Source organism: Nycticebus coucang, chromosome 18 (genome assembly GCF_027406575.1).
Source record: "Nycticebus coucang isolate mNycCou1 chromosome 18, mNycCou1.pri, whole genome shotgun sequence".
NCBI classification, from domain to species: domain Eukaryota; kingdom Metazoa; phylum Chordata; class Mammalia; order Primates; family Lorisidae; genus Nycticebus; species Nycticebus coucang.
In genome coordinates this window covers 21282006-21303492 of record NC_069797.1, presented here as the reverse complement: position 1 = coordinate 21303492, position 21487 = coordinate 21282006, and the positions used below count along the sequence as shown (strand labels likewise).

At 57.1% G+C, this 21487-nt stretch overlaps 2 protein-coding genes across 3 annotated transcripts in view; both read left to right on the top strand.

Annotated features, from left to right (window-relative positions):
- Window positions 1-11727, top strand: part of DNAH2 (dynein axonemal heavy chain 2) — a 145529-nt gene extending 133802 nt beyond the window's left edge. Inside the window, exons 89-90 of the mRNA XM_053569902.1 lie at window positions 6646-6762; window positions 11705-11727. Coding sequence (XP_053425877.1) covers window positions 6646-6734 — 89 coding nt within the window. The 3' untranslated portion in view covers window positions 6735-6762; window positions 11705-11727. The remainder of the gene's footprint in view (window positions 1-6645; window positions 6763-11704) is intronic.
- A 381-nt stretch (window positions 11728-12108) lies between these two features.
- On the top strand, window positions 12109-21459 carry KDM6B (lysine demethylase 6B). Of its 2 annotated transcripts, XM_053569928.1 has the most exons (21): window positions 12109-12247; window positions 12341-12482; window positions 12676-12774; window positions 12875-13094; window positions 13187-13279; window positions 13362-13523; window positions 13608-13796; window positions 13883-14230; window positions 14330-16512; window positions 16596-16722; window positions 16846-16951; window positions 18008-18213; window positions 18323-18387; window positions 18471-18542; window positions 18634-18782; window positions 18921-19035; window positions 19122-19309; window positions 19490-19631; window positions 20008-20134; window positions 20225-20395; window positions 20507-21459. In XM_053569928.1, exons 2-21 carry the CDS (start codon window positions 12346-12348, stop codon window positions 20528-20530), a joined length of 4923 nt encoding a protein of 1640 aa, XP_053425903.1. In that variant the 5' UTR covers window positions 12109-12247; window positions 12341-12345; the 3' UTR covers window positions 20531-21459. The 2 variants fall into 2 exon arrangements, with proteins under 2 accessions (XP_053425903.1, XP_053425902.1); XM_053569927.1 differs by having other exon boundaries at window positions 20225-21459.
- The last annotated feature ends 28 nt before the right edge of the window (window positions 21460-21487 follow it).

Here is a 21487-nt window from a genome sequence, read left to right as displayed (position 1 = left end):
GCATCTGGGACCCCCTAGTACCAGGTAACGGGGAGCTGCGAGGACGTCTTTAAAGAGGGAAACCATCTCTGTGCAGGGGGGCGGGACGCCTGAGTCGTAGGAGGGGTAGAGCTGGGGATGGACGTTTGCGTCTTACGACAGGCACTAGGGGAAAGACTGGGGCGCGGGACATCTAGGTCCCCTAGAAAAGAGCAGGGCGGTGGTGGGGAAGAACTGGGAAGCAGATGTTGAGTTGTAGATGTCAAGAAGGGCCTGAAAGGACTCCCAGTTAGCCTAGGGCTGAGATTCCTCTTCCTGACACCAGGGCCAGGCGCGGCACTTCTAACTAAATGGGCAAGACTGAAGAGCAGGGTTAAGGCGATGGCCCTTTAAGGTCATAGGGGGTCAGACCAGGGGCTGTTTCCGGTCCCTGGGCCACTTCAAGTCTCCCTGCTGTTTTCTCGGGTAAGGTATAGCCTCAGCCTTACTTTCCCGAGAGCTTCCTAGCGGTAGCCGTCGCTCCCATTCCACTCTATCCCACTGCACCTCCATTTGACCTCGCCCTCTCTTCCCTGGTCCTGCCCTCACTTTGCAGTCTTGGTTCCCCAGCCTTCGCACGCCTAGCACGGCTTCTCGGTACTGAATCTTCCCAACGTAGCCACAAGATGGCGAGGGCGAGACGCACACCCAGAGCTGAGGGCAGTGAGAGTGGGGGGACGTGACTGTGAAAACAGCTGAAGACCCCCGTCCTGGCCTGGGGGAAAGGTGGGTTGAGGCCCTCATTTGACTTCATGTCATCTGGGGCCCCTCACAGGAAACTGCGGGCAACAGGGTGAAGGGTACAGGATGGGGTAGGGGGCTGGGGTAAATTCTGGGGAGGGGGTCACGCGGGTTGGTTACTAAGCAACGCATATTCGCTTCCTGTCTTCTGTGGCTTGTGGCTGCAACATGGTGGGGGATGGAGTGGGGGGCTTAGAGATTGCGGGCCAGACTGTGGGCAGGATGCCTGATTCCTCGGCCTAGGAGAACCCAGGGAGGAAGCAGAAGAAGCGAGCTAAGCTGCAACAGAAAAGGACTTAGCAGTTGTCGGGAGGGAAACGGGACCCAGGCGCTGTGTTCACCTCAGCTACCCTTCCCTCCCGGGGGTTGCTTGCCCTGTTGCCAGAGTAACTGCAGAGCGGGACTCGGGAGCCGGATTCTCTAACTCTCCTGTCTGTCCAATCCGCTCCACCGGACGTCCTTGACATCACAGCGCTGGCAGCCAATGGAGAAGGGGTACTATTGAGAGACAGGAAAAGGGAGACAGGAGGGGCAGAGATGGTGGAAGGGAGGAGGTAGCTGCCCGGGACCTGCACGTGCACTCCCACACGCTCGCGCCCCCCACCCCACCTCACTTTGGCCGCACGCGTCCCTGCGCCCTCTTGCGCTTGCGCAGGGAACCGCCGCCCCCCGTCCCGGGCTCCGGGTCTGGAGTCTGGGTAAACTCGTGCAAGGCTGAGCTTCTCAGCCCCTCGGGACCTAGACGTCTGGGTCGGTCTGCACTGTTTCACAGGGTTGCGACCATTAATGCTTGAGAGGACCTGCTACCTGTTCCCCATCTACCCCCTATCTGGGCTAGTGCCTCACACTACCAGGTGGGCTGGGCGGAGCTGTGGTTTCCGGCCCCATATGTTCAACCACCGCCTTCCCGGGCTCTGGCTTAGGTTGCTTCCCCAAGAGAAAGGGAACGGGTACCAGAATCCTTTCCCAAGGCTTCACCCGCCTGAGACCAGCTGCTGTTGGTGGCAGGGAAGGGCGCTTTGGGGAAGCCCCTGACGGCCCAAGTGACTCTTCCGGGCCTTCACGCCCCTTCTTCGCATGAATTCTTGATGTTTGATGTGCACCCAAACCCTTGCCATCCCTAACTTTCCCTCTTCACTCGCCCTGGTGTTCTTTGCACCTCCCTCGGCTCCTTTCGGGCTGTCTGTCCCCGTCTCCACTCTTCCTTCTCTGCTTCTCCCGATTACATAACTCTTCCTCCTACCGTGTCCTGGTTTCAACTCAACAGACTCCGCCCTGGAACAGCGCGGGGAGGGGCGGGCGAGTTGGGGACCCAGACTGATTATGGCTGGTGGCCGTCTGGGGCACGGGGGATCCCGCAGATGGGGGATGGAGCCTCGCGGGACCCGGCGCCCGCGTTCTCCACCTCCCACCCTCGACCCGAGATCTCGCCAAAGAGAGAGAAAGCACCATATCTCTGAGGGGCGTGTCGGGACTCCAGTTATAAATGTGGGTTGGGAGGTCAGGGCTGGAGGCGGAGAGGCGGTCGCAAGCGAGAGACCGTGTTCCACGGAGTCGTACTGGGGGTAAAAGACATGAAGTCAGGACGCCTGGGTTCCCTCCCATGTCCCATTTTTAGGTTCCCAGAATTCCTAAGGCGTTTCCTTGGAAGCTTCGCTGGCAGACCCTCTCCGCCCCATAGGGGTCAAAGGTCTGTGTTAGAGGTGGCCTGGGATGATGTCACCAGTGCACGTGCCCCGGGATGGTTGCCAGGCAATGAGGCCTCCTCCCCCTTCCACCTCTGCCCTAAGTCCAGTTTCAATCCCGTGCCGTCTCTTTCCCCTCTCCCTTCCCTAGGCTTTAGCATCCTGCAGGTGGGAAACCCTGGCCTGGAGTTTTGGGAGGGGGAAGAGCACGGGTGTGGTGTGGCTGAAAGACTTTGCCCCTTTCCAGGGCTTGGGTCCTGTTCCCTAGATCAGCACAGAAGAGCTTCCCCTCCAAGCTCCATACTCCGTGGGAACAGCCTCTGAGCAGTCTCTTTACTTTCCCACCTGCTGTATGGCCAAGTGTCCCATTGCCCCCTTTCCCACATTGACTTGATAACTACCCCAGAAGAGTTGTGTGTAAGAGGGAGTCATTGGACACCATCTCATCCCTGATGTCCTCTTAATCAGTAGCACACCCCTCTCCACAAACAGTTGAGGAAAAGGGCCAAGAAACAGTATCTAGGCTGATAAATCAGGGTCAATATCCTGTGTAGGGGTGGACCACTTTGGGACATCTCACTTAAGGGAGGAGGACTCAGTTAATAGCTACAGTTGCCATTCTCTATAAAATCCTAAGATTGGTGATGGTATTTTTAAAAAAAATTGGTTTTTGCATTTATGTGCCTTAGAACTTGGGTAGTTAGATCAGACCTGGTTTCTAATCCCAGCTCTGCCACTTAGTAATATTGGGATTTGGAAAGGTCACAACCTCACTGAGCTTCATATTCTTAATCTGGAAAATTTAAATATCAATACCTACCTTGAAGGCCCATGAAGGCCCCCAAAAGTGATTATTTATGCAAAGCATTTAGCACAGTGCCTGGCACAGCATGAACACTGAATGAATGCTTGTTGTTATGAAATACTTTTATTATTAAATGGTGTTAGTTATTTTTATTATTACAGGTGGTAGACCTGCTACAAACTTACAATTACCTTAGGAGTTTGTTAGGGAGGAGTGGATAGTTTGTGTTAATATGGGGGGTGGTGGTGCTGGGATTAGCTGCCACTGCTTTGTGCACTTTATTTGATGAGGGCTTTAGACAGATTGGTATTGCTTTCTTTGGGATTATTTTTCTCTCTCTTGGAGAAGAAATAAGGTATTTCTTTGGATTTGAAAATAAAGTAATTGTATAATGGTTCTTAATTGAAGCAAGACCCCGATCCCTTCCCATGTTGTTCTCTGGAACCTTTCATTTTGCAAAGGGACTCCACAGTTTCCCTAGCGGGGACAGGGCTAGGCTGAGGGGTGTGTAAAAGATTGGGGTGGCTGGGTGGAGAGAGACTAGTGCTGGGGGCTGGGGGGGGGCGAGTAAAGGAAGAGACCGGAAGGGAGGAGGAGGGAGCCTGCTGGTGGGGAGGGAGGGAGGGGAGGAGGAGGTGGAGGAGGAGGAGAAGGAGGAGGAGGGAGGGGGTTGGGGAGAGCCTGCTACAGTTCTTTGTTTGACTCCGGGACTCAGGGACGGGGAGGAGGAGGGAGGGAGGCAGAGGCTGCAAGCGCCGGGGCAGGCCCAGGAGGCAGAGGAGGGACCGTCTCCCCCGCCCCCCCAGCCCCCACTCCCCCGCCCCCGCTGCTTTCCCCCCTCCCTACCCGGACTCCGGGGGCACCGCCGGGGGACAGACACCCAGCAGGTAACCCTGGCCTGGCTCACCCTCCCCCTTCAGATTTTCCTCCACACCCTCCCGATGACCCCTTTCCCTCTTTCTGTCTCCCCGTTTTCCCTGGCCTTGCCTCTTTTCCCTGGCCCTCCTTGTTCCATCGCCCCCACTTGGGCTTGTCGCCCACTGGCTGCACTGCCGTCTCGTGCAGCCTGACTCCCTTCCCCTTGCCCGACAGCCTCTGTGCCCTAGGTCTGCCCCAGGCACCTTTTGGGGTTCTCCCTTACTGCTTCTTCATGCTCTTACTCTCTTCCAACATGTCCCCTTGGGGTTCTGGGGGAGGAGGGAGTCTCTGTCCTTTTCTCAATTCCCCTAGTTCCCTGCCCCCCAACTCTGGCCCCCTTTCTCCTTCTGGCAGTATCTAGGGGTGGGGAGAAAACCGGAATTTGGGGGGCCCCCTTGGAGGGGCAAGGGCTGTATGTCGCTGGGGAAAGGGGCTGTATGTGTGTATTGGGTGGGGGTGGGGGCAGTTAGAGACCTGGCTGCCTCTCTGTTGTCCCTTTAAATGGCCCTCACATTTCTGGGTACTCGTTGGGGGGGAGGTGGCAAGCCGCCTGCCTGGGGGGCAGGGCCCTTGATTCGGCTACACAATCAAGGGTGGTAATGATTTAAAGGGACAGTCTCGGTGTGGCCACTGCCACCCTGTGCAGGCAGGAGGGGGAGCCGGCAGACCATGTCTGGGAAGGCTTGGCTGGTGAGCAGGGCTGAGTCTGTAGCCGGTCCTGCCATGTCTGGGACAGTGCTGCAGCTGGGAAGGTGCAAGGAAGGGTGACAGCCTACTTAGGAGGTGCTTAGCCTGGGCTTTCTCCAGGGCCCTACCTTTGGGTCCATAGACTCCTTCACCAAAAATTCTAAGTCCAAACTACAGAGCCTGTTGTCCACCAGGTGGGGGCAGCCAGCTGGTCCGCAGGTCAGCAGCCCAGCCTGGGCACTTTGGAGCTTTCCTTCAGCTTCCCCTTTTGTTGTTTGGCTCTTTGCACAAGAAAGCCCCAGCCCCTCCCCCAGCTCCTCCTTCCCATCCACATGCCCCCCCCCCCCCAACACACACACACACACACACACACACACACACCCCAGCTGTTGGACAGATGAATTACAGCCTCAGGCTTGGGGCCAGGACTGGTGAGGGATTAAAGCTCTGGGACTGGCCCTTTAAATGGCTGTTAGCCCTTCCCCCACCCTGCTGTCCACACACCCCTCATACACCCTTCTGACCCCCTTGGCTGCCCCTCACTCCTCCTCTTGGTCTGTCCTAAGGCCTGCCCACTCCCCTCTCTCTAGACTAGACCCTGCCCCATCACAACCACATACACAAATGTTACAGACTATACATATACACTCCCTATTCCCACATTCTGAGCCTCCTTGTCTTAGGGTTCTAAGATCCTTCTCCAGCAGAAGGGCCTTACTTGCCTGGGCTCCAGCCTGCAGCTGACCACTACCCTGGCCCAGTGAAGGGGCCTTAGGTTGTTAGGAATAGGACCTCCCTGGGGGCAGTGTCATCAGCAGCCATGGAAGCTTGCTGCACATTGCATCATGGAGGCTGGGGGCCAGAGGCCTGGATCTCTGGGGCAGGGGGAAGGATTGGGGGGTGAAAAGAAAGGGAATAGAGGTTTGATTTGGAACCTAAGTGTATGGGTCTATAAGGGCAGACAATTATGAGTAAGGAAGCAGAAAATACAGGTCTCTTGAGTAAGTCTGAGGTGAGGGCTGATTAGTTCTAATCCTTGGATGGACACCTGATTCTTGGCTTTGGATTTATGTTAAAAGATCTAGCTTCATGTCCCTGGGGGTTGGAAGGGAAAGGCATGGGCCTCTAACACCTCCTTGGCCACATAGAGGAAGGTAGTGATGGGGAAACAGGATATGGCCTTGGAGGGGGGTGGGATGGAGGGGAGGCTTGCAGCAGAGGCCATTTCCAGGCTCAAGCCCAGAGTTGTAGTTCTTGCAGAGGAAGGTACCTCCCTGTTGGGCCCGTTCATCTTGTCTGGCCACCTGTGCTGCTAGCCAAGACCTGCCTGCACCTGCCTGGGGGAAGAAAAGGGGGCAGAAACCAGAGGGTGGTGTTGACTGTCTGGTGTCTTGATAAGGTTGGAGAGGACACAGAGCTAAAGGACAGGGTCTGCATGCCCTGGGTCTAGGACTCAAAGTGGCTTGGGCACAGATGTCAGGGGCAGTAGGGGATACTCTGGGGCTAGGGAGTCTCAGCAGGAAGGTCCAGTCAGAAGTGAAATCATGGGTTGGGTGTCCAACTTACTCAGATGATATATCATGCCACTCTTTATGATCCGGTCCAGGCTGTGTCTTAAAGGGGAAAGGTTGGAGGACCACTTTGGAGGTGGCTTTTTCTGGTTGCCGTGGAAACAGATTCTCCCATCCTGTCTAATCCTAGAGCCAGGTTTCTCCTTAATGAGAGGACAGGGAGCACAGGGAAATTCTCCAGCCGGGGAGACCCCACATCTGATTGACTTTTTTCTTTTAGGTTCCCCTCAGGCACCATGCCAGCTCCGTAGCACTGCACACTTCCCCACCACGGTCTGCTGTACCCCACTACTGGATCACTGGTTCTAATGAGAAAGGGCACAACCAACTCCATCTGGTAAGTCCTACCCCTGAGTGACCCCTTCCCCTCCGACAGTCCAACTCTGTACCACATGGTTAAAGATGCTTGGTATGATTCAGATCATGGATCGTGGCCCACTCTTCAGAATGATCCAGTCCAATTCTGAGCTTCCCCCCACCGTGTGGTGTTTGAGTAGTTCAGCCCTGCTGGTTTATGGAGCTCCCCTCTGTCTCCTGTGAATGGTTCAGCCTTGTGCTTCACCAGCCTCTACACTACCATCAACCTCACCCCCTCCAAGTGCTACAACTCATTTGCTTATTGAATTAAGCTAGGGTTTGCAAGCTGAAAAGTATGTGAGGATATTCTGGAGGAATTTTTTTTTGGGGGGGGGGAGTGAAGGCCTTTGCACCTGAATTGTCCAAAAGCCTGGTTTATAGAGGGTTTTTGGAGATTGATGTGGGGAGATACTGGAGATCATTGCCACAACAGCTTTCTGTGGCCACTGCAGACTTGCTATCTCATCTTTCATTCCAGATCCTTTTCTGTCCCATTGTCTCCCCTCTGTACTATAGTGTTTGCCCCACTGAGTCTTACTCTTCTGCTTACCACTGTCCTGCTTCAAGCCCTGATTTGTTTTCATTTCTTCTGAGGGGGAAAAGGGAAAATGATCCCCAAGCTAGGGACTTACGTTCTCGGTTGTTCTTCAGTAATCACTATTTTTTGAGTGGGACTGTTTTCTTCTACATATCTTTTTTTTTTTTTTTTGGCCAGGGCTGGGTTTGAACCCACCACCTCTGGTATATGGGGCCAGTGCCCTACTCCTTTGAGCCACAGGCGCTGCCCTTCTTCTACATATCTTATTGGATTTGTGTTGAATAATGTGTTAACTGAACGAGCTTCATTGCCAAGAAACCTATGGCTTCTGAAACCTTAAGCACAGCCTCCTATCCCCACCTTTTCTGGAGGACAGGAGACATTTGGGATGGTAACATGGCGTACAGCTGAAATAAAGGCTCATCCAGCAGATAGCCTGTGAAGATAAAAGCAAGGGAGGGCAGAGGTACTACAGAAAAGTGGTAAAAATGAGGCTCTGGAAAGAAGCCCCGCTGTTTCATTCACTTGCAGAATAACCTTAGTCAAGTTACCTAACCTCTTTGAGCCTCAATTTCCACATCTGTAAAATGGGGCAATCAAAGTACTGCCTCCTATGTCAGATTCTGGGGAAGAGTAAAATAAAAATTCATGTAAATTGCTTAATATAGTTCTTGACATGTAATAAAAAATGCTCACTAAAATGCTAACAGTTATCATAATGGGAACCTCAGGGAGTTGTGAGAATAAGCAGGAATGTTAAGGGAAGAGACAGAGACTGATTGAAAGTGGACAGACACGCCCCCACCAAATACTGCACTAAAATAGAATAATCATTGATCCACCAAGACATCGGGATTCAGAGGAGTGAAGCAAGGAGTCAGCAGGGTCGCCTGCTCCAGTGTTTCCCTTACTCTGTTCAGGAACATGAAGGCAAACACAGAAGGGCATGTGCAGAGACACACGTGATCACGCTAGTGATGCAGAGGCAGACCCAGACAAAAGACCGAGACAGGAGCTAGGCAGACACACAGACAGAAACAACCCCGCGGAGTCGTGTAGACAGGGATAATGACAGGAACGCGTCAGACACAGGCACTGTGGGAGACAAGATGAGCAGATATGCAGGTGCACACGGAGACAGACACCGGGACCAACACACAGCCGATCGTGTCAGACAGACTGGCTAACATAGTGCTCAGTCAAAGGCAGACACAAGGCCTGCAGTGACACATAGCGGGCTGGGGCCGGCACCGTCACTCCACGGTGGGGGGCGGGAGGGGCCGGCAGCGGGGGAAGGCTGGGGAAGGGAATCCCGGACGGGCGGCCTGCCCGGGTGGCTGAGTCACAGCGAAGCCTCAGCCGGCAGCCCTCCCCTCCGCCTCCCCCTCCCCCAGGTAAGAAGCGAGCCTGTAACCCCTCGATTCCACCAAGCAGAATGAGGACGTGTAGACAAGATGCGGCAAGGGTCCTGGACCCGCCCCACCTCTGCGCGCGTGAAACGTGCCGGCTAACTGTCTGTTCGGTAAAACCCTATTTGCGGGGTCTTGTCTTTGACTGTCTTGTGAGTTTGCGTGCGCACTTAAGGCCTCTTACCACGCGTCCCGCGCGGCTGCGGAGCTGCGCGGAGGTGCTTCTCGGCCTGAAGTCCGGAGAGAGTTAAGTGGGTGTGATTGATGGAGTGCTTTTCTCTTGGGGCTCGGGGGAGAGCGTGGTGGTGGTGGTGGGGGGGGGTCCGTTAAAGTCCGGGGTCCAGAGCCCGGATGCTGGGGGCGGAGCTGGGTTTTGCCGGGAGTGCCCGGATGGAGAGGGCGTGGCCTCGGCTGGAGCCGAATTAACCCTTTCAGAGCGGCTGGCTCCCGGGGTTTTGGGTCGGATTCGGAGAGGTTGGAATGTCTACCCCTGAAGTGTTTCGGCCCTCCCTCCTGGCTCCGGCCCCATACGTCTATCTTTTGTCTGTCTTCGAGGAGTCTGTGGGTGTCAGTCTTTGTGCCTGCCCCTAGTTGTCCTCTCCCTTTGGTTAGTATGGACACCGGGAGTCGGGGGAGGGCTATAATTGCTCCCAAGCGAGAGTCGAGGCGAGAGTGGACCGTGAGCCGGCCGGCGGCGGCTGGGGAACAGGTGTGAGCGCGACATCGGGGCTGCTGGCGCGGGGAGGGGCCGTCGTGGGGTCGGGGAGACCAGAGGGGAAATTCCGCCGGACCGGTGGTGAGCGGTGTGTGGGCTGAGGAGTTGTGTCTGCCTCTGACTATGTCAGTGTGTGTTCAGGGAGGCGGGGGCTGAGTCAGTGGGAATATGGGAAGGTTTTCTGAGTGACTCACACTCCCCCAGTCCCAGCCTGAATCAGACCCCAAAGGAGGGCTTTGTATAGGGCGGGTGGGAGTCAGGAGCCTGGGTCTCGGGTGGGGACAAAGATCCGGGGTGGCTGGCGCGAATGTGTGGTTTAGCTTACAGGAAGTTTTGTCCTCAAGTGAGAGAGCTTTGTATTCTTGGGTGCCAGCAGTAGGGTTTATGGATAAAAGTGGAAGACCACGGGTTGAAGAGACGGGAATCGCTGATTTAGGGAAAGCTGAGTCAGTTCCCCGTGGGAAAGGGGAAGTGGCAGAAGGGAAGTGTCATCATCGTAGAAAGGGAAGCTACATTTCCTGGTAACTGGCAGCACCCTGGGTAACACTTTCCAAGCAGGGATCTGCTCCTTTAATATCAGGTCCCCCAGCTCCCCGTTTGTCCTTGTCTGGTGCATGGGTTTCCCCACCCTCACTCCGGGACTTAAGTGGGGGCAGTCATCCAGGGCTATACTTAACCGCATTTAAGCCCTGTACTAGTCTCAGTGTTTGATAACTGACAGGCTTGCTGCCTGTGGGTGACAAACTCTGCCTGAACTGCAGAGAGGGTCCTCGGGGCCAAAGCGCCCACTGGGGGTCGGCGGAGGGTGGCACGCCGGACGGAACCTGAAGGGTCCAAGCATTCCCTTACGAATAGATCTTGCCTCTGCAGGAAGGAAGGCTGTCTTCATCAGAAATCTGTCTGCCCTAGTGGGTTGGGTGGAAATTTCCCCGTAACGCAGACTTCTCTTAGCGAAGGCGAACTTTCCAGCCGCCCCCAGCCCTGGGTCGTTCACTCTCCCCCGGCTTCCTGCCCGGCGTTTGCTCCAGCTGGAGCACTGGCCCCGCCCCCGTCGCTTTGTACTCGACACTCGCCTCTCGCCGCTCTTTGTACTCTAGACTCTCAATGGACCGATCCTGGGAGCAGAGCTGGCTTCCTACCTGCGGGGACTTCGGGTAGGCGCGGGGACGCAGTTCCTGGGCTCAAAAAGGCGAGAAGAAAAAGCTGGGGCTAAAAGGAAGGTGGCCAGAAGAGGGGAATGCTATACTCGTCGTGGGTCTAAGCCAGCACCTATGGGAAGGCGGGGGTGGGGGGGCCGGGCGCGTTAAGGAGGAAGTGAAACGGGTACTGGGTTCTTTAAGGGAGTAGGCGGTGAGAGTGGGACAAGGGTGATGTCATTGCCTGTCGGGCCCCGCCCTTCTCCCTCCCTAAGGACCCCCCCTCGAACACACACACTTACACACACCGCTTCCGCTGCGCAAGTAGCCACGTCACGGGCAACCCCCGAAATCCCCCCTCCCTTGGGGGGCGGGGGCCACGTGGGCCTTGGGGAACCGCGTGGCCCCGGCGGGGAAGGGCACAGAGGATACGGGAGCCACGAGAGAAGGGCCACTCGGGACTGTGGTGCGCGACTTCTCAGAATTTGGGGGATTACAGGGGAAGTTTTGCTTTGGGGCTCTGTGGGTATTGAAGACCAAAGAGCCAGGGAAAGTGGAGGAGCTGGAGGAATTAGGTATGATGCTGGGGACTTGACCACGGTTGGGTTGGGGTTGGGGTCGGGGGTTGGGGATGGAGCGCTGAAAGCGGTACGGGCGGGTTTGGGTACCGTAGAAGTCTCTGTAGCTGGCCAGCCCTAAGCAGTTCCAAGGGGCATTCAGAATGGGGAGGTCAGTTACTGGGCTGGGTTAAGTGAGAAGTGGAGGGACATCTTTGCGTTCTGCATTCTCCTGTGGTCCGTCGGTCTTGCGGTGGCTAGCGGAGGGCGACTGGAGAGGTCCAGACCGAATCACGGACCGCTCAGTCGGTGCGCAAAGTTTGCAGGTAGCGCCTAACCCCAGGCGGGCCTGAGAGTGTGAGTCACTGCCCTCGTCCGCAGTCGTCTCGTCCTGCTGGCTTTCTTGCTCTGCCGACCCGAGTGTCAGATCCAAGATGGGGACCCTAGATGGGAGCCGCAGGGTCACATCGGGGTCACCCCGCGTCGAGCCCGTCTGACTGGCTCCGCCACCCCTCCTACCCTGGCCGCTGCCTATGGGCTAACCTCTCTCCCATTGGTTCCGTCCAGGCTGTTACTGAGGCGGAGACGCGGGTGATGATTGGCTTTCTGAAGAGAGAGGAAGTCCTGTGATTGGCCAGATCTCGGGAGCTCTCCGGCTCAGTGAGAGGACGCTCTCACGGAGGCCGGGTAAGCGGCAGCGTTGCGGGTCGGTCCCTGTGGCTTCGGACTGGAAGCCTTGTGGCGCAGCCACTCTGTCCCACTGGCTGGCCTTTGGCTCCTAGCCCCTCTCCTGGGTCTCTAGGGGCTCCTTAGGTCGAGTATGCCCTCCCCCCCTTAGGGAAAGCCAAGGCCAGGCTCCCTTCACAAATGACAGACCTGTGGGTGCCACAGACAACCCAACCCAGTCCCTGGGCCCTGACTGTGCTTGCCAGCTCACCTCACTCCTTTTTCTCCTCTTCTCTGTAGAATTGGCTGTGAAAGGCCCCAGGCGGCCATCCAGGGCAGTGGGGCACTCTTCGTCAAAGCGGCTGGAGCCGGACCATCGTCCCAGAGAGCTGGGGCAGGGGGCCGTGCTCGATCTCCAGGGCTCCTGGGGCCACTGCTGACCTGGTAAGGGAAAGACTGGGGCTGGGTTGGGTAAATGTACACTGGCAATTCTTGTTTTGTCTCTAGTAAGAGTATAATCTCTCATCCCCAACTCAGGCTGGATGCATCGGGCAGTGGACCCTCCAGGGGCCCGCGCTGCACGGGAAGCCTTTGCCCTTGGGGGCCTGAGCTGTGCTGGGGCCTGGAGCTCCTGCCCGCCTCATCCCCCCACTCGTAGCGCATGGCTGCCTGGAGGCAGGTGAGAACTTGGGTCAGTGCTCCTTCTCCAGGCATTCATCTTCTTATCTTCTATACCCCTCATTCTTCATGAGTTTAATCCTGTGGGCCTCTGTGCAGTCCTTAGCTGTTCTTACTCCTATAGTCCCCTCCTTCCTATGTAGGGACAAGACTGCTCCTTTTTGCTGTATATAACAAATCTCTTCTCCTTCCAGATGCTCAGCCAGTATTGGGCAGCCTCCACTCCCTGCTCCCTTAACCCCTTCACATGGCAGTAGCTCTGGGCACCCCAGCAAACCATATTATACTCAAGGGTGAGTGGGGGCTTTGAAGGTTCTGGGGCTGGGAAGTAAGGCTGGGGCCTTGAAAGAGTCCCCCCAAGCCTGACCTGCCTCAACTGATTTTGTTCTGTAGGACACCTACCCCAAGACCCTTCCATGGGAAGTTGGAATCATTGCATGGCTGTGTGCAGGCATTGCTCCGGGAACCGGCCCAGCCAGGGTTGTGGGAACAGATTGGGCAGCTATACGAGTCAGAGCATGACAGTGAAGAGGCCATACGCTGCTACCACAGCGCACTTCGATATGGAGGAAGCTTCGCTGAGTTGGGGCCCCGGATTGGCCGACTGCAACAGGTAGGATGAGGCAGGACATACACATAAGCCTAGGATTGAGCCTTCTGGTTTAGAACACACCTTAGGTCTGCTTCTGCCCTGTGCTTCCCCAGGCCCAGCTCTGGAACTTTCATGCTGGCTCCTGCCAACACCGAGCCAAGCTCCTACCCCCCCTGGAGCAAGTGTGGAACTTGCTACACCTTGAGGTGAGGCTGGGGCTAGTTGGGCTAGGGAGGTGGGCTGGCCTGGGCCTGCACCCATGCCATTTTCTCTTCTTTTTGTTCTCAGCACAAGCGGAACTATGGGGCCAAGCGGGGGGGTCCCCCAGTGAAGCGAGCTGCTGAACCGCCAGTGGTGCAGCCTGTGCCTCCTGCAACCCTCTCAGGCCCCTCAGGGGAGGAGGGCCTCAGCCCTGGAGGCAAGCGAAGGAGAGGCTGCAACTCTGAACAGGTATGGTTATAGGGGGGCCAGCAGGCATTGAGTAAGCAGGACTAGGGCAAGGAGTTGGGATTCTCACGCTCTCTTCTCTCTTAGACTGGCCTTCCCCCAGGGCTGCCACTGCCTCCACCACCATTGCCACCACCACCACCACCACCACCACCACCCCTGCCTGGCCTGGCCACCAGCCCCCCATTTCAGCTGACCAAGCCAGGACTGTGGAGTACCCTGCATGGAGATGCCTGGGGCCCTGAGCGCAAGGGCTCAGTGCCCCCAGAGCGCCAGGTGAGCCCATCTGTTGTCTTTCACTTCTTACCTATAAATCTCGTGCTCTTCATCTCTCACCCTGCATCTTCATTTATCTGCCATAGGACCTGCGGCACTCGCTGCCTCATCCGTATCCATACCCAGCTCCAGCCTACACCTCACATCCCCCTGGCCACCGGCTGGTCCCGGCCGCACCCCCAGGCCCAGGCCCCCGCCCCCCAGGAGCAGAGAGCCATGGCTGCCTGCCTGCCACCCGTCCCCCCGGAAGTGACCTTAGAGAGAGCAGAGTTCAGAGGTCGCGGATGGACTCCAGCGTTTCACCAGCAGCAACCACCGCCTGCGTGCCTTACGTCCCTTCCCGGCCCCCTGGCCTCCCTGGCACCACCACCACCACCAGCAGTAGCAGCAGCAGCAACACCAGTCTCCGGGGTGTGGAGCCGAACCCAGGCATTGTGAGTGACAACTGCAGGTAGAGGGTGGAATGGACGATCAGTGGAACTTGTCTGAGATGGCTAGAGCAGCACTCTGACCACCTTATCCTCCACTTGCAGCCTGGCACTGACCATTACCAAACTCCCGCGCTAGAGGTCTCTTCTCACCAGGGCCGCCTGGGGCCCTCGGCACATAGCAGTCGGAAACCGTTCTTGGGGCCTCCTGCTGCCACTCCCCATCTGTCCTTGCCACCTGGGCCTTCCTCACCCCCTCCCCCCCCTTGTCCGCGCCTTTTACGCCCACCACCACCCCCTGCCTGGTTGAAGGGCCCGGCTTGCAGGGCAGCCCGAGAGGATGGAGAGATCTTAGAGGAGCTCTTATTTGGGGCTGAGGGAACCCCCTGTCCCCCACCACCACCCCTGCCCAACCGCGAGGGCTTCTTGGGGCCACCGGCCCCCCGCTTTTCTGTGGGCACTCAGGATTCGCACAACCCTCCCACTCCCCCAACCACCAGCAGTAGCAGCAGCAAGAATGGCAGCCACAGCAGCAGCCCTGCTGGGCCTGTTTCCTTTCCCCCACCTCCATATCTGGCCAGAAGTATGGACCCCATTTCCCGGCCTCCCAGCCCAACACTGAGCCCCCAAGATCCACCTCTTACACCCCTGACTCTTGCCCTGCCTCCAGCCCCTCCCTCTTCCTGTCACCAAAATACCTCAGGAAGCTTCAGGCGCCCGGAGAGCCCCCGGCCCAGGGTCTCCTTCCCAAAGACCCCCGAGGTGGGGCCGGGGCCACCTCCAGGCCCTCTGAGTAAAGCCCCCCAGCCTGTGCCACCCAGTGCTGGGGAGCTGCCTGCCCGAGGCCCGCGACTCTTTGATTTCCCCCCTACCCCACTGGAGGACCAGTTTGAGGAACAAGCCGAATTTAAGATTCTACCTGATGGGCTGGCTAACATCATGAAGATGCTGGATGAATCAATTCGAAAGGAAGAGGAACAGCAACAACAGGAGGCAGGCGTGGTCCCCCCACCCCCACTGAAGGAGCCCTTTGCATCTCTGCAGCCTCCATACCCTACTGATACAGCCTCCACCACCACTGCTCCCACCACTGCTGCCGCTGCCCCCACCACCACCACCACCACCACCACCACAGCCACAGCCACCCCAGAAGAGGAGAAGAAGCCACCACCAGCCCTACCACCACCGCCACCTCTAGCCAAGTTCCCTCCACCCCCCCAGCCACAGCTACCCCCACCCCCAACAGCCAGCCCAGCTAGCCTGCTCAAATCCTTGGCCTCTGTGCTGGAGGGACAGAAGTACTGTTATAGGGGGACTGGAGCAGCTGTTCCTACCCGGTCTGGGCCCTTGCCCACTACTCAGTATTCCTCTGGTCTCCCATCAGGTGCTACCGCCCCATTGCCCACCTCAGCGGTCCCTAGCGCCCAGGGCTCCCCACAGCCCTCTGCTTCCTCGTCATCTCAGCTCTCTACCTCAAGTGGGCCCTGGGCCCGGGAGCGCAGGGCGGGCGAAGAGCCAGCCCCGGGCCCCACAACCCCCACCCAGCCACCCCCACCCCTGCCACTGCTCCCTGCTCGCTCTGAGTCTGAGGTGCTAGAAGAGATCAGTCGGGCTTGTGAGACCCTTGTAGAGCGGGTGGGCCGGAGTGCCACAGACCCAGCAGACTCAGTGGACATAGCAGGCCCAGTGGATAGTGGGACTGAGCGACTGCTGCCTCCCACACAGGCCAAGGAGGAGAGTGGTGGGGTGGTATCAGCAGCAGGGTCAGGCAGCAGTAAGCGGCGGCAGAAGGAGCATCGGCGGCACAGGCGGGCTTGTAAAGACACTGTGGGTCGGAGGCCCCGTGAGGGCAGGGCTAAGGCCAAGGCCAAGGCCCCCAAAGAAAAGAGCCGCCGGGTGCTGGGGAACCTGGACCTGCAGAGTGAGGAGATCCAGGGTCGTGAGAAGGCCAGGCCTGATCTTGGTGGGACCTCAAAGGTGAAAGCACCCACAGCTCCTGCCCCTCCACCAGCTCCTGCACCTTCTGCCCAGCCCACACCCCCATCAACTCCTGTCCCTGGAAAGAAGTCTCGGGAGGAAGCTCCAGGCCCACCGGGTGTCAGCCGAGCTGACATGCTGAAGCTGCGCTCACTTAGTGAGGGGCCCCCCAAGGAACTGAAGATCCGGCTCATCAAAGTAGAGAGTGGTGACAAGGAGACCTTTATTGCCTCTGAGGTGGAGGAGCGGCGGCTGCGCATGGCAGATCTCACCATCAGCCACTGTGCTGCTGATGTTGTGCGTGCCAGCAAGTGAGTTGGGGGCTGTCTACAAGACTGCACACCTGGCCCCATCATCCTGTTGTTTCTGTCCTCATTCCACTGTCCTTCTACAGGAATGCCAAGGTGAAAGGGAAGTTTCGAGAGTCCTACCTTTCCCCTGCTCAGTCTGTGAAACCGAAGATCAACACTGAGGAGAAGCTGCCCCGGGAAAAACTCAACCCCCCCACTCCCAGCATCTATGTATGTGTGCCATCTGTCCTCAGAACCACCCCTACTGGAGGGCTCTAAGACACACTTGGGACAGATGGGGTGCTCTGAGCCTGAGCAAGGGCTCTGACCCCAGCCTCTCCTGGTGTGTCTCAGCTGGAGAGCAAACGGGATGCCTTCTCACCGGTCTTGCTGCAGTTCTGTACAGACCCTCGAAATCCTATTACTGTGATCAGAGGCCTGGCTGGTTCCCTGCGGCTCAGTGAGTATGGGAGCAGAAAGTATGGGGATCTGGGATGCATGAGACCCTCTGAGAACTCCCTACATTTAAAGACCCAGGAAAGTGGCTATGAGAAGTGCTATGAATGATGAGTCACCTGGCTTTGGGCTTTTGTTCTGTTTCCAGCAGTGGGCAGATGGGAAGGGGATATATTTCAGGGCCTAGTGAGAGTCACTTCTGGTTTTATAGTGATTAAGTATGAGAAGAATATAGATTTTAGAAAACCCCTGAAAACCTAGGGGTTTGTGACTTTCTCTCTTTTAAACCCTTTATTGTGCAAAATTTCAAACAAAAGTAGGGGAAATCATATGGAATATAAAGGTCAGTCTTGTTTCTTTTTCGCCCATGTATCCTACTTTCCTGCCACTGAGTTATTTGAAGCACATATCACACTTTCACGTAACTAAATCTTTAATTGGATCCAGTGGTAACTTAAAGAAGCTGTAATTCATTTTTTTTTTTTTTTTTTTGTAGAGACAGAGTCTTACTTTACTGCCCTCGGTAGAGTGCCGTGGTGTCACATGGCTCACAGCAACCTCCAGCTCTTGGGCTTATGTGATTCTCTTGCCTCAGCCTCCCGAGCAGCTGGGACTACAGGCGCCCACCACAACGCCCGGCTATTTTTTTGTTGTTGCAGTTCGGCCGGGGCTGGGTTTGAACCCACCACCCTCGGTATATGGGGCCGGCGCCCTACTCACTGAGCCACAGGCACCGCCCAGAAACTGTAATTCATTGAGCATCACCTATGTGCCAGGTGCTCTGCACACATGGTCAAATGCACACCTGAGGGCTCTGGTTGAGGGGCTGAGCTTTGAGCAGGTGTGGGAGAAAGGGAGCTGGTGAGCCACCAGATAGAGGCCAGCCTTCCCAGCTGCCTGTGGAGCTAGGGGTTCTTACCTATTCCTCCTGGGGTGAGCTTTGCCAAACCATTGTCCATCCTACCAGAGGCCCGAGAAGTAGGAAGGAAAAGGGTTATTTGGGTCTTTGGTCCCTGTCCTCTGCCTCTGCCCCGACGCCCTGCTCGGCCCTCCCTTGCAGACTTGGGCCTCTTCTCCACCAAGACGCTGGTGGAGGCAAGTGGTGAGCACACTGTGGAGGTGCGCACCCAGGTGCAGCAGCCTTCAGATGAGAACTGGGATTTGACTGGCACGCGACAGATCTGGCCCTGTGAGAGCTCCCGTTCCCACACCACCATTGCCAAGTACGCACAGTACCAAGCCTCATCCTTCCAGGAGTCCCTGCAGGTGAGAGGCAAGCATGGGTGGAGGCCGGGTGCTGGGGTCAGCAGGGACTGGATGGGAAGGCTCCTGGAAGGTCACTGACCCAGGGTTGCTTACCCCTCTGGCTGAGCAGGAGGAGAAGGAGAGTGAGGATGAGGAGTCAGAGGAGCCAGACAGCACCACAGGAACTCCCCCTAGGTACAGTATAGATGTGCCCTTTCCTCCCTGACTCCTTCCCTTCCCTTTGCTCTCCACCAACCTGTGTGCTCTTTGCCCAGCAGCAGCGCACCAGACCCGAAGAACCATCACATCATCAAGTTTGGCACCAATATCGACCTCTCTGATGCCAAGCGGTCAGTGGGGCTAAGGTCAGCAAAGGGAGGCAGGAACGCCGCCTGGCTCGGAGTCGAGTCGCTTCACACTTTTCTCACCCTTGCACCGCAGGTGGAAGCCCCAGCTGCAGGAGCTGCTGAAGCTTCCCGCCTTCATGCGGGTAACATCCACGGGCAACATGCTGAGCCACGTGGGCCACACCATTCTGGGCATGAACACGGTGCAACTGTACATGAAGGTGCCCGGCAGCCGAACGCCAGGTGCGCGCGATGCTAGAAGCGCGGGAGGAGGGGCAGGCGGCAGCACTGAATCACCAGCCAATGAAGGCAAAGGGCGGGGCTGTGCTTTTCGCTCTTGTGATCCGACCTGCTATGCCCGTTCTCTGTCGCCTCCTGCAGGCCACCAAGAGAACAACAATTTTTGCTCCGTCAACATCAACATAGGCCCAGGCGACTGTGAATGGTTCGCGGTGCATGAGCACTACTGGGAGACCATCAGCGCCTTCTGTGACCGGTGTGTGTTACTTCGTTGCTAGGCACCCCGCCGCGTCCTCTCCCTCGGTCTCTGGGTTCCCACCTGACCCTGTGGCCACCCCGCAGGCACGGCGTGGACTACTTGACGGGTTCCTGGTGGCCAATATTGGATGACCTCTATGCATCCAATATCCCTGTGTACCGCTTCGTGCAGCGCCCGGGAGACCTGGTGTGGATTAATGCGGGGACTGTGCACTGGGTGCAGGCCACTGGCTGGTGCAACAACATCGCCTGGAACGTGGGGCCCCTCACCGGTGAGAGGGTGGGGTCAGGTTCAAGGCCTCTCAGCTGTGAGGGGATTGGGCTCCTGGGGACTGATTGAGCACGTGGGGCTAGGGAAGGGGATGCTGGGGAGACGGGCCGCTGTGAGGGGCTTGGACCCAAGTAACTGGGAGCTGGTTGAGAATCCCGTAGTGATCCTCTCTGGCCTGCAGCCTATCAGTACCAGCTGGCCCTGGAACGATATGAGTGGAACGAGGTGAAGAACGTCAAATCTATTGTACCCATGATTCACGTGTCCTGGAACGTGGCTCGAACAGTCAAAATCAGCGACCCTGACTTGTTCAAGATGATCAAGTGAGGACCTATTTGGTGGGAGCCCGTGTCCACCTGCCCTGGTCCCTGCTCTTGTTCCCATGTGACTACCCCGTTCTACAGCTCCCTCAGTCCTTGTCTGCCTGTGCCCTTGCAGCATTACTGTGCTGGGGAGGTTGACAAGGTCCCTGCTTGCAAGACCTTGATTTCCCCGTGGTCCAAATAGACAAAAGCCACACGATATTTCGACTGTGACAGATGCTCAGGACAGAGGATGTGACCCAGGCACGAAGAGGGGAGGTCCCCTAGGGGAGTGATTATGGACTGCAGTCTCAGGGGGCAAATTCCACACCCTCTCTGCCCTGCCTCCCCTACTCTGCCGGCAGCGTGGCCTCAACGCCATCCCACCACTCCCCAGGTTCTGTCTCCTGCAATCCATGAAGCACTGCCAGGTGCAACGGGAGAGCTTGGTGCGGGCAGGGAAGAAAATCGCTTACCAGGGCAGGGTCAAGGACGAGCCTGCCTACTACTGCAACGAGTGCGACGTGAGTGGGTACACCCTCGCGCTCCTGCTGCCCCAGAGGTAACCACAGTGGCCCTCCCTCCCAGTGACGGCCCCCTCCTCCCTGTCTCAGGTGGAGGTGTTCAACATCCTGTTTGTGACGAGTGAGAACGGCAGTCGCAACACTTACCTGGTGCACTGCGAAGGTTGTGCCCGGCGCCGCAGCGCGGGCCTGCAGGGCGTGGTGGTGCTAGAACAGTACCGTACTGAGGAGCTGGCCCAGGCCTACGACGCCTTCACGCTGGTGAGGGCTGGGGAACAGGCGTGGGTGGGCGGGAAGGTGCGGGGCGCGTGGTGGGAGGGGAATGGGGAGAGTCAGCAGCTTAGTCTTACTCGCCCGCTGTCTCTCCTGCAGGCCCCTGCTGGCACGTCACGATGAGACCAGACGCCCCGCCCGCCTGCTCGCCCCCGCAAGGCGTCGCGGGGCCACCAGCACACGCCTGGGCTGGACCTAGGTCCCGCCTCTGGCCGGGAAGGGGGTCGGGCCCAGCCCTTCAACCCCATTGGCAGCTCCCCTCACTTAATTTATTATTAAGAAAAAACTTTTTTTTTTTTTTTTTAACAAATAATGAGGAAAAAAGGAAAAAAAAAATGGGAGACGGGGGGAGGGTGCTGGCAGCCCCTCGCCCAGCAGCGCCTCCCCTCACCGACTTTGGCCTTTCTAGCAACAGACACAAGGACCAGGCTCAGGCGGCGGCGGGGGTCGCATACGGGTTCCCTCACGCCTGCCAGCCGCCCGCCCGCCCGGCGCAGATGCACGAGGCTAGTGTATGTACATAGACGTTACGCAGCCGAGGTTTTAAATGAGATTCTTTCTATGGGCTTTACCCTTCCCCCTGAACCTCCTTTTTTACTTCCAATGCTAGCTGTGACCCCTGTACGTGTCTGTTTATTCACTTGGTTATGATTTGTATTTTTTGTTTGTTTTTGGTTTTTAATTTATAACAGTCCCACTCACCTCTATTTATTCATTTTTGGGAAAACCCGACCTCCCGCACCCCGAAACCATCCCGCCCACCCTTCCAGGGACCGCCTGCTGGGTTCTCCCTGTACCCTTGTGTGTGTCCGGCCCAGCTCGATGTCTCCGCCCGTCCGCCCTCGGCTCCCGCCGGGTTCTCATGGTGCTCAAACCCGCTCCCCTCCCCTAGGTCCTGCACTTTCTCGGACCAGTCCCCTCAATCCCAACCCAACCCCAACCCCGCCTGAGGGTGAGCGACTCCTGTACTGTAGGGGAAGAAGTGGGAACTGAAATGGTATTTTGTAAAAAAATAAATAAAATAAAAAAATTTAAAGGTTTTAAAGAAAGAACTATGAGGAAAAGGAACCCTGTCCTTCC